The 12,190-nt window shown below is 37.1% G+C and overlaps 1 protein-coding gene across 1 annotated transcript in view; it reads right to left on the bottom strand.

Annotated features, from left to right (window-relative positions):
• The window catches only part of OTOGL (otogelin like), a 102,244-nt gene that overhangs the window by 1,667 nt on the left and 88,387 nt on the right, over positions 1-12,190 (bottom strand). The window contains exons 50-57 of the mRNA XM_075742845.1: positions 11,980-12,084; positions 11,849-11,889; positions 10,835-10,898; positions 9,697-9,875; positions 9,283-9,387; positions 7,432-7,551; positions 5,442-5,487; positions 1,304-1,383 (exon numbers count right to left, since the gene is read on the bottom strand). Of these exons, the coding sequence (XP_075598960.1) occupies positions 1,304-1,383; positions 5,442-5,487; positions 7,432-7,551; positions 9,283-9,387; positions 9,697-9,875; positions 10,835-10,898; positions 11,849-11,889; positions 11,980-12,084 (740 nt within the window). The remainder of the gene's footprint in view (positions 1-1,303; positions 1,384-5,441; positions 5,488-7,431; positions 7,552-9,282; positions 9,388-9,696; positions 9,876-10,834; positions 10,899-11,848; positions 11,890-11,979; positions 12,085-12,190) is intronic.

Here is a 12,190-nt window from a genome sequence, read left to right as displayed (position 1 = left end):
GGATGGGGGTGGGTCTTTTTGGGTGGTGAGTAGAGAGGGAAGGAAAGACCAAGAATCTACAATAGAAAGTCATAAAAAGGAAGGCTTCATTTGTTGGGCCATTCATAGAATGACCTGGCCAACATTCTTGTTGCTCTTCTCTGAACCCTCTCTATTTCTGCAGGAATGAGGAGGGACCATAACTGCAGAGAACACCCCCAATAGTATTGCACCACTGGCTTGTAAGAGACACTAGAATGTGTTTGTTTCCACTCCCTATCCTATTCCCTAAATGTCATAACTATTTGTTAGCCTGTCTGTCTGCAGGAGAGCATTTAACAGAGGTTTTCACAGAACTGGATGCAAGGGCAAGGTCCTTTGCAACTAGCTCAAAAACCTATGAGGTTTGGCTGAATCTTTCTTTCTAATATTCTTTGCTTTAGTCAACACCATGTCTTTATTTTGTCATATTGCTGTCCCTTAACCTAGGTTGTTGAAGTAACTGTGAAGGTCTCCGCAGTTTTCTCTCCTCTTAAGTATGGCAAATAACTGTAATTTCATCTACATATTTATACTCTCTCATTACCAACCTGTCTCCTAAAACTAGATAAATACACCACACACTCTTACTTCTGCTATTAAACTTTGGGCATGTCACTGTTGACCTTCTATCAGGATGGAAATTAACCTGGTCAGCTTTCAATCAGTGATGATATTTTGCCTCTTCCCTCATGACTGTTTAGGCTCTTCAACAGAATCTTACCAGAGGCCTTCTGGAAGTCTCAAGATACTGTGTCGATTGCTTCTCCTCTGAGCACTAGATTACCTGGGTTTTGTAGGTGGGGCTACACCAAAGCTGAGAAATAAGATGTCTTAAGCAGACCCATAAATAAATGGGATCATGAATTTACGATATGGAGACACAAGCTATGTGGAGGAGGAGACACCCAGAGAGTAAAGGTCTTCAGAGAGGAATGCAGCAGTGCTACCATCATGCTTCCACCTAAGTGGAAGCATTTCTACTCTTTTAGAGTGGGATATTTCATGGTGAACTGTTCAATGCCTCTGTTAGTTACAAGCAATTATGATGTATACTTTTCATTTGAAATCTGAAGTTTTTCCAGGTAGGAGGGCTCAGTCTTTCAGCCATAGGAACATCTAATTTAATTCCATTTACAAGAAGGATAACATCCCTAGGGTCAAAGGTCTGCTTTTGAGAAGATAGCAGCATTTTTTATTGCTCGTTGATAGCTATAACCCACTTCTTAATACTTGATTGGGTATGCCATAGGCCCAGCATCAAACACAGATCCTATATGCTTACCGGGCTTTGACTTATGCAGTCATTTTTTCTTATGGTTGTCCTGATTGTCATTTTCTGGCAAATCCTTTCTTCCTTTTTGCCTGATAAAATACAGAAAATGCGTACTGAATCAATACATATTTTCATATTGTACTTGCTACTTAAAAAGTTAATCTATTAAAACAATTTTAATAATTATACTTTGTTTTCATTAACGTACACATTGAAACTATTACTTCCATAATTAAATATTTTTTTAGAAAAAAAATCTTATGTATTAATAAATACTTCCTGTGCAGAATTATCGATTTTATAGCTGGCACATATGGGGCATCAAGTGGCCCATTAAGCTATACAGATTTTATAAATATTAAAATATTAATATGATTTTAAATTGCATATGTGGCAAGACAAATATAAGCAATTAGAAAAAAGATGTCTCAAGCAATTTTGAACAGTATTAGAATTAATTCTGTTTTAATAGGAATATTGACTGTAAATAAGATTTTGATTCTGCATTTTAGAAAATTTTCAGAATTTAACATTTGAGAAAGAAAAGCTGTGAATGTGATTACAACCTTGACGACATTTTGTATCTTTACAGTTTAAATAGAACTATACAATTTCAATTCCTCAAGGAAGCTTTGAAAGAGACAGATGCATATATTTGCTAAACATGGGGCAGTTTTTACCACAAGAACTGAAGCGTGTAGCACTGAGTCAGCAGATGGATCTAAGATTAGGGAAATACTACATTTTTAAGTACATTCTGGGAGATATTGATAGGAAGTTTTTTCTTCTATTTGAAAAATAAAGCCATTTTTAATATAATAAAAATCATTATATAATACTGAAACAATTAAATATACAATCTTTAATGCTGCACTCCATATCAGACTGTTATTACTATCTGTGTCACAGCAGTTATTTAGATCTACTATTTCACTTCCCATCAAAATCATCTATTAGTTTTACTATGGTGCCATTCTGGACATCCAGCACATAAAATAATAAGCAGTATTCAGCAGAGTTTCTCCAGCTTCAGCACATGCCCTCATGGTTGAGTGTACACAAAAAGAACAACTTTTCCCCAGAAGGTTATGAGCACGTTCATAAGATAAATGAGCTCTGAGTCACCAAGATATTCTGCAACCACAGCTCCAGTGGGTAATTAAAAATTAGGCTGGCTGCAGAGTACAGCTACATTTTAATCTGCACATTGCATGATCAGACAAGATTGTTACTGAACTAGCAGATCACTGTAGGATCGAAGCAGTTAGCCTACAGCATCTGGGTTTTCCTTCCTCAGCAACGCTTAAGAAAAAGAAGGGCTGTGATATTTCCATCAGCAAGAGCTTGCCAGCATGAATATGTGTAGATAATGCAATCTTTGTACTTCTACAAGTCAGAGAGAGAGATCTAAGACATTTCAGCATATGAGATGCTGATGTCTAATGAAAACTCTGCTGCTATACTTTTCTCTCTCCCACCTTCGACTGTCAGGAAGATCTGCAGTCAGTATCAGGTGTGCTTTTGGTACTCACTCCTTATTTGAGTAAGGAGTTTCTGTGACTTACCTACCATTAAAAGCAAAGAATTACGGTCTTAATGTAACAGTTCTGTAACATTCTGTAATTTGTGGTGTAAAGAGTATTTATTAACATGTGATTGTAGTTGTATGTTTTTCCTTCCCCAGTATTTTCATAATTTTTTAAAACGTTGTTTGTGACAAAGAAGAAATACAGTATAAATCCATATCTGCAAAGGTGAGACCAGGCAGTAATGCACACTCTTGCTCTAATGTAAGGCAAAAACAGTTCAGTCATTAAATTCAGAGACCTGGGATCAGATTTAAAATCTCTTGATAACAGTATTCAGGATGATGATATTTTTAAAGTAACATTTCTTATTACAACTACTCTGTACAGTAAGTTCACGTATCAAAACCAATTTCAGAGATGAACAGGAGGAAGAACCATCAGCGGCATATACCATCAGTGGATGAACCTAATTCTGACAGGTGCTGAGCAGTGAACCCTAACCAGGCTTTAGAAAACCACTGATCTGGGAGGCCAACAGGGGATCAGCATCTCTCAGTATCAGGCCCGGTACCATTAACTGCATGGTAACATTTAATGGTGATGACAGCTATATGCATATATCAAGCAGTGCTTACGCTATTATTAAAAAAAAGAAAATATATTATTAAAAATAATACCTGGTTCACAATTAATACTATCAGTAGGCACTACTGGACTAATGGCAAAGGGTAATAGACCCAATCCAGAACCTGGCAGAATCATTAGGAATATAAGTTTCTCATGAAATAAAAACATTTTTATATAAATGACATTTCATTAATTCTTACACTGCCAACTGCAATTTTTCTTTTAGCAAAAGATGACAAGCTTTCCTGATAGTCTTCCAAATTTAGAAACTCTGCAGCTACTTTAGGTCCCACTAAAGATGGCCTAAACTTTGTTACTCTCCTGGTTAACACAAAACTGGAATGATGCTTCCTTGTAAACCAAACTTTTGCAATGAGTCTCTCTATGGCAAGGTAAGAATTAAATATATGCACTCACTTTGCATGCACTGAATCAAGCTCTTTCAGAAAGATTATTTGTTCCCATTAAAACCCCAAGGTGTTGCAAGCTCTATTTATAAGTACTCTTTTTAACTGCTTCACCACAGGGCACATGCTTTCAGTTAAACATAAAACAATGTAAAAATAAAAGAGCATATAATTGTATGAATTATATCTGGGGTTTTAGCAGCCACCTCAGCAAGTATTTCTGAAGTATAACGTTGCATTTCCTGAGGCCACAGAATACAGCCAAAATAATAAATCGTCCTGGTCAACAGAAAACCAGGAGCCATTAATTCTTTAGACTAATTTTCTAAATAAATCCAACCTAATTTGGGGGGGTTTATTAAATATTTTTCAACATAGCTTATCACATTAGAGAAAGAATATCAATTAATAAGATTTTAGCACAATTCTGGTGTGTTACTTTTCTCTGCTGATTCTTATTTAAAAAAGTAATCTGTTGTATTAAAATCGCTTTTATTTTCTATGTTTTGGGTACAATAGAACAACAATACTTGCAGTTCACTTTCAAAGCTTTACGTAACTTGGAAACTTGAGTGTGGTTCTGTATTTGATAAAAACAAATATTTTCCCTTATATCACCAAGTAATTTACAATACATTGCACTTCTGAATTTTATTTAATAACTGTGCAATATATCGTTATGAGTCTGTGACTTCCTATTCAATACTATCAAGTAAAGTTTTGTCTAAAAAAATTCCAAATACTAATTTGCTTATATATTTTAAGTCTAACGAACACAAAAAAGGCCAAAAAGAAGGGGGGGGGGATTTTCTGTGGCATTCAACAAGTTCTTGCTCTACACAATTTGTTTTACACAAAAGTGTTTTAGTTCTATGTATACATAATTATATACCTTGATAATAAAACCTTTCCCAGTCAAAACTACAGAGAAAATCAGTTTGTTCTCAATCAACTTTTAAATTTGCATAAATTATGAAACTTTTATATAAGCTTGCATCACAATTAATCATATTTTAAAGTTACACACTCAGAAAATGTGAATGTATTCCCAGGTATTAAAAAGCTAATTTTATATAAAGGTTGCTAACATCAGTATAACTTTTCCTCATTTGAGATTTTAAAAAAAATATATATTCCAGTATTTTGGCTCTAGAAAATACATACTAGTGATACAGAATAAATTAGTATGTTTGGAGATGTATTTCAAAACGTCATCGAATTAGGAATCAATTTTAGAGGAGAAAATCCTGATTTTTTTATGGTGAAAATCATATAGGCAATATTTTAGAATCAGCTTAGCAATAAAGAGAATGTTTTCATTATTTTAATTGAGATAACTTTTCATCTTCCACAGATGGAGAGATTTGGTTATACTCCAGAACAATAATGTTAGAAATCACCAAGTCAGCAGCCAAATGAAGCAAGACCTTTTAATAGGAGTAGTTAGGTAACTATTACAATTTTATGTGATTTGTGGGGGGACTGCATGCTTTTTCCTTCTTTATGTCCCAGCAACTGAGGTTAAAAAAACAAGCCTTCCAAACCGAAGCCAAACTAGCACGTATTGCAGCCTTCATCACTTACAGGTCTTGCAGCAGCCATCATTATATGTCTGCACAATTCCTCCATTCTAGGAAAATAAAAGGAGAATATATGAAAAAAGACTGTGTTCAATGCAAAGGTGAATTGTATCTCAAGACATTCCATGTTTTAAAGATGTCCAACTAATTAAAAATAGTACCACTGAAATCAAATGAATTACACAGATATGATCAGCTGAAGATTTGGTTCACAAATTCTTTCACATGAAAATGAACTCGTCGCTGCTTATCTGATCTGATCTGGTCTCCTTTGAATAAACCACTTTTAGTTTCTATGAGCATCTTTTTGTATCATCCACTACCATCAATTTCCCCACCACTGAGATTTATTAGGATAGTTTAAAAAATTAATGTATCCAACTTTGCTGATGATGTAAAAGTATTTACACTGTTGATATGCCAAGGAGGAAATTAACACCTAATAAGTAGCTCTTTACAGCATTAAATATATATATGTGTATATACACACTTTTGAAAGAGAACATTAACTGCAGAATTTCAGGTGTGCTCAATTCTTTTTCTCAATTATAGTCTTTGTTATTGATTTCTTCTAAAGTTGCTCGTTAGCTAGAAAGTAGAAATGTATGAAAGTGAAGAAAATGTCCTTTTGAAATTGAAAGATAACATGAGAGGGAGAGAGAGAGACAGAGAGGCTGTCAGAATCTGACAGAACGGTTGCAAGCAAGAAACACGCCCACAATTTTAGTGTATAGCCCAGAACTGCATATCAAACAGACAACTGAACATAACCAGCACTCTTACAGTAACAACAGACAAAAGACATTTTTAAGCTTCCATCTTTTCATGATAGCATGCATTTTTTATCCCATTACAGAAAAAATACTGAATAGGTTGTTCAAGAACTTCCTAAATGAGCACTTAAACTCAGCTCTTAAATCTATATTTCTAAATTATCCTGAGCTGGCTGTCAGAAGAACTTTCTCCTTGGCTACTGGCTCAAGTCTATGCTCAGTATCTCGGTAAGACAGGTCAGACTAAGTCAGGAAGTTAATTTTAGGGCTCCATTCTTTAAAATCTTAACCATTATTACTAAGGAAAGATCCTAATAGACAAAAGGGTTCCAAGGAAGGCACTCAAGCATAAAGTCAAAGTAGAACAAGCATTAATTTTAGACAGAATGCCTTCTTCAGCACTGGAAGAGATAAGGACTTTTTTAAACAAATTCAATGGATAAGTAGGACTTGTGCTAAATTTATAATCTGTAGTCAAGGCAGCAAAGGTACTTACCCTCTCTATGTGGATATTTATTTTATTATTATTTGTAGCTTATGTTAAATATATGGTGTACACCAAGTGCAAGAATTATAAGAGGTAGTATAGAGAAGTATTAAATTCGAAATTAAAATTGTAAACAAATGTGTAATGAACATGAAGCATCCACATTCTTCAAACCAGTTTATATGGGTATGCCAAATCTACATTTTTAGATATCTGATGTAGGTAGATACGCTTTCTTGTATGATAGATATTTTTGTTATGTTATATAAAGTTTAATTTAAGAGATAATAGTGTTACTCTGTCATCTTTGTCATCTTTGCACAGCTTAAGGTATTTTTAATATAGCCCACTTTAATCTGCAGCATTTCTGAATTCCTTGATCCAATTTATTTAGTGTATATGTACTACAAACTTGGAAAAGTGTTATTCCAAGCTAAGGTAAGACATAGTGATTAGCACTTTATAGTGGTATCTCAAGTGTGATTCCTATTCCACAATACTTTAAAACCAGTCGTCATTAAGACCCAAAACAAACTTCCATACTCCTCACAGATATTTTGTCGGTCAAAAAGCAAACAGGAATATTAGAAAAAAAGACTGTAAATTGCTCACTTACATGTTTTTACTTACCATTTTTTTCAGTTTACAAACAGTGCATGAGGTATGCATGCATTTTCCAGTGTAAACCAAACTCTAGATCAGTTACTGTCACTTACCTCACCCAAAGTACAAACCTTTGTACACTCAGTGTCATTAAAAGGAGGACAGACAACACTTGATCCCAGTATGATAGCCCCCACAGCAGTCTTTGCACACTTGTAGTTGGTGCAGTTGGAGCTCCAGGTGCTTCCTTCCTGAATATATAAACCAAAACCATTGTCAGGAAGAACAAAACATTTCAGCTTTATAGCTCCAACCTCAAATGTCTGTAGAAGTGGTGCCCTCATGCTATCGTACCTACTGGAGTGGGAAGTTTGTTGCAGACCACTCATAGGCGGCAAAGGTACTACCAGTGGCTACTCCTCCCTGCATCCATGGGTCTAGTACCCAACATGCTGCTCAGCATAGCTGTCATAGTGCAGAACAAAAGGGCTCTCTGCCAGCAAAAAATTCTGATAGTTTCTTTTGCTCCAAGAGCCATGGGAAGAATGAACCAAGTGTTGGCCATATCTAAATTTCCTTGTATGTGGATGCTGGAACACGCCCTCAGGATCCTGAACCCCAGTGCTTCAGTTTGCACACTTCCTTTCTGCAGAAACTAGAATGAAGAATGGCCCTGGGAAGAGGGTGACGTAGGAGTCCTAATGTGAACTCAGAAGCTCCCAAATCATCTAAATCACAGTATATGACTTAGAGTTACAATTTGAACCCTACCCTGTACTTACAGCACATTCAGCCTTAAGTAAATCATGACATTTGCATACCTCTGTAGAAAATATTACAACCAATAAAATGAAATAAGGTGGGATCAAGTGCACCCTCAGCAAGTTTGCTGACACGAAGCTGTGTGGTGCAGTCAACACGCTGGAGGGAAGGGACGCCATACAGAGGGACCTTGACAGGCTGGAGAGGTGGGCCTGTGTGAACCTCATGAAGTTCAACAAGGCCAAGGGCAAGGTCCTGCACACTGATCAGGACAATCCCAAGCACAGCTACAGGCTGGGCGGAGAATGGATTGAAAGCAGCCCTGAGGAGAAGGACTTGGGGGTGTTGGCTGATGAGAAGCTCAACATGAGCCGGCAGTGTGCGCTTGCAGCCCAGAAAGCCAACCGTGTCCTGGGCTGCATCAAAAGAGGTGTGACCAGCAGGTCGAGGGAGGTGATCCTGCCCCTCTACTCAGCTCTTGTGAGACCCCACCTGGAGTACTGCATCCAGCTCTGGGGGCCCCAGTACAAGAGAGACATGGAGCTGTTGGAGCGAGTCCAGAGGAGGGCCACGAAGCTGATCAGAGGGCTGGAGCACCTCTCCTGTGAGGACACGCTGAGAGAGTTGGGATTGTTCAGCCTGGAGAAGAGAAGGCTCCGGGGAGATCTAATTGCGGCTTACCAGTACCTGAAGGGGCCTACAGGAAAGATGGTGAGGCACTGTTTATCAGGGAGGGTAGTGACAGGACAAGGGGTAATGGGTTTAAACTAAAACGGGGTAGATTTAGATTAGAAATTAGGAAGAAATTCTTCACGACGAGGGTGGTGAGGCACTGGCACAGATTGCATAGAGAAGCTGTGGATGCCCCATCCCTGGAAGTGTTTAAGGTCATGTTGGATGGGGCTTTGGGCAACCCGGTCTAGTGGAGGGTGTCCCTGCCCATGGCAGGGGGGGTTGGAACTAGATGATCTTTGAGGTCCCGTCCAACCCAAAACATTCTATGATCCTATGATTCTGTGACTCACCTATTATGAAATGGCAGGTCTGTAAACAAACATACTTTTTTCCTATCTTATACCATAAATAGTCCCTAAGTGTGTAACCAGCAGTAAGGAGGTAGGAAACAAGACTCACAGCACGAGTTAACTAAGAAGTGACTGTCAGACACCTGTTTATTGTATCACTAAAGTTATTTTCTATCTCTGTCCAGAGGCACTTACCTCATACGCAATTAGTGTTCCATTCTCGGTATGAACAGGGCAGGACACATTTTGACAGGTACCACAACAAGCCTGGTGACTGGAGGAAGGAATATATATTTGATGCTGGAAAGAAAGGAAAGAAAAAAAAAGTATTTTTTAAATATACACTATATGAAAATTCATTGATTTCTAAAATTAAAAATACCATGAGAATATACGGATGGAAGGATGGATGGATGGATATGCTTACGTATGCTGCTAGAAATTGCCTCTCAAAATAATCCTGGAGACACAAAATATACATCATCACTGTTAAGTTCACAAATTCTTGCTGAGCAAACAGGACTAGCAAAATTCTTCGCTTTGACTTTTATCCTAATTGTGTAGTTGTGTTCACAAATTGCATCATTCCGATATTTTAAGAATACTCACAGCTTCACATTGCTGAGAACAGTTCACCATTGTAAAATGCATAGCATTGTATCCTGTGTTCTGATCTTTTTCTTGTAAACACTGTACAGTGTAACAAAGGTCTCCATCCAAGTGCTGAATCACTGACTGTCCAGGATTCAGTACTGTGACCTCTTGGAAGATGCACACATCATCCTTCTCTAACACCAAAAGAAATAAATGTTACCAGAGGGGGAAAAAAATTCATCAACCAAATTAACAGAATCACTGAAGACAAAAGTAGGGCAAAATCTTATGCTCTGCAAAAGTTTTCTGACTTTTAGACTTGATTGGTTTGTGGTTTTAGTTACTAAACAGGGGAGGGAGGAGGTATAATTGAACTTAAGAAAATGCTACAAAATGCAAAAGTGCCTAAAACTGATAGTGTTCCTACTATGGAAGCAAAAAAAAAAATCTGTTGTTCTTATTTTTAAAGAGTTCTAGTATTTAACATCGGGCTTAGTACACATGAATTATTCTGCACATCACAAAATGTAGCTTTTCTGTCAATTAAACTAGTATGTCTACAACCACCTGTGGGACAGTAATGTACAGTAAAGTGTGTGCTTTGCTCCTGGAGGCAGTTTAGCCTGGGCTGCAGTCAGGATCACAGCGTACCTCAAGCACCCCCATGCACAGTACAGCTGAAACAGTCTGCACGGGGTAGCCGAGTGGGGGAAGGGAGCAGAGGTCTGATCTGAATGAAGACTGGGCATCTAACCCTCGTGCTGGCTTGACAGGCCTGTTGCTGTGATGCGAGATGTGGTCTCATTTGTGCTCAACAGTGGACTAGGAGCAGTCACACTGCTCACACTCGGCTAAGGTTCACAACCTGCCTCCTACCTGCCTTTCACCAGAGAGACAGTACCTGACTCTGAAACCAGGGGCAGTTTTACAACACTCCTACGCCCCGCCAGAACAGACACAAAATGCATGGGTTAGCAGACAAAGCATCATATTCAGAAAAGAGAGCATAATTGCATAACTAGGTAGACACCCATAAAATCAAGATAAAAGAGCGTTTATGTTTGAGAAGGTTATTATGGTCCTATTTCTGCTTTCTTTACATGCCCTTTTTACTAAAAACTAAACCAAACAGATAGGAATATGAAAAAGTTACCACAAATGTAGTGAGTGCATCCACAAGCACTGTCAACACTACTATCTATTTTTTTAACTTCTCCCTGAGTATAAAAAGATAAAAGAGTTTGCAAAGTCATGCACAATTAAATGTAGTGCTAAACAGACAGTTTTTCTCTAAAAATGTAAAATATTACTTTCATCACTTCCACCCTTTCTTTCATAAAAGAGAAAAATTGCAATGTTCAGAGTTATTCAATGTATTTATCTCTTTAAACAGGAGCAAAGCACTTCATTTTCTCTACGAATGCATATAAACAGCAGAGTGGTTAAACAGCAATTTTTCCTGAGATACAAAGTTATTTCAATAATAAACATATTAGCAAAAGACTGGCTTCTGTGAATTTTCTTCCAAAAGACAGGTGAAAACTATTCAAATTTGCAACTCCTGTTTAGACTTCACATTATGCAGTCTTCACAGAAGGGAAAGAGAAGGACAAGCTACAGGTATTTGATAGGGAAAATATCCCTGTCACTATGGTAATAATGGCAGTTTGAACATTCATTCATAATTATTTTCCAGTTCACAGTCCCTATTATGAGAAAGTATGTGAGGAGCAAAATATTTATAACTTCTCATATCAGCTAAATTCAATAATGTTAAAACATTTTAACAAAAAGCATAAATGATTAACAACACATTTCTCAGATGATACATATGATCATAAAGCTCATCCCTCACTAATTATTAAAAACAATTAGGAATTATTTACATGGAAGAACTTCCCAGCATATTGTTTTGAGTCAACATTGAACAGAATAATATTACAGTTGCTTTTCTTCTTTTGACATCTTAAAACACAGAAAGTGAAATTTCCCCAGGGAATAGTTTACAGCGCTGTGCAGAAACTTGATGGAGTTACATGCTTGAGCTGGGGACTGAGGCAGAGTCCCAGCCTTATTACCCTTTACAACTGATTGAAGCAAGGAATGGAAAGGGAGGTATAATAGGGCTGAACACTATTAATAAAAATATCTAAAGGACAGTGCTTACCAGTTTACAGGTCAGCATAGTAGCATTTTCACAGCTACATTCTGAGAAGAGAACAAGAAAAGCATATTAGTCAGTTAGCTAATTGTTAGCTTTTGTTAACAGCAGTGACTAAGGAATAAAATAATAATTACCACAGTGCCATTCTGGACAACACTGCCCAGGTATTTTTTCCTTCACAAGTGTCATGTCATCTGTGCAATTCATAGGAGGCTCAGAACAAAGATTTTCATCACAAACTAAATGGAGGGAAAAAACAGATATGAGAATTTACTCAAATGTCCTTTGGATTTTCCAGCTTATATTTCTCTTGATAAACTAAAAAGAATGACATTTTTTATAATT

The sequence above is a fragment of the Balearica regulorum genome, chromosome 1, assembly GCF_011004875.1.
Source record: "Balearica regulorum gibbericeps isolate bBalReg1 chromosome 1, bBalReg1.pri, whole genome shotgun sequence".
Classification (NCBI taxonomy): domain Eukaryota; kingdom Metazoa; phylum Chordata; class Aves; order Gruiformes; family Gruidae; genus Balearica; species Balearica regulorum.
This window is presented reverse-complemented; position numbering and strand designations above follow the sequence as displayed.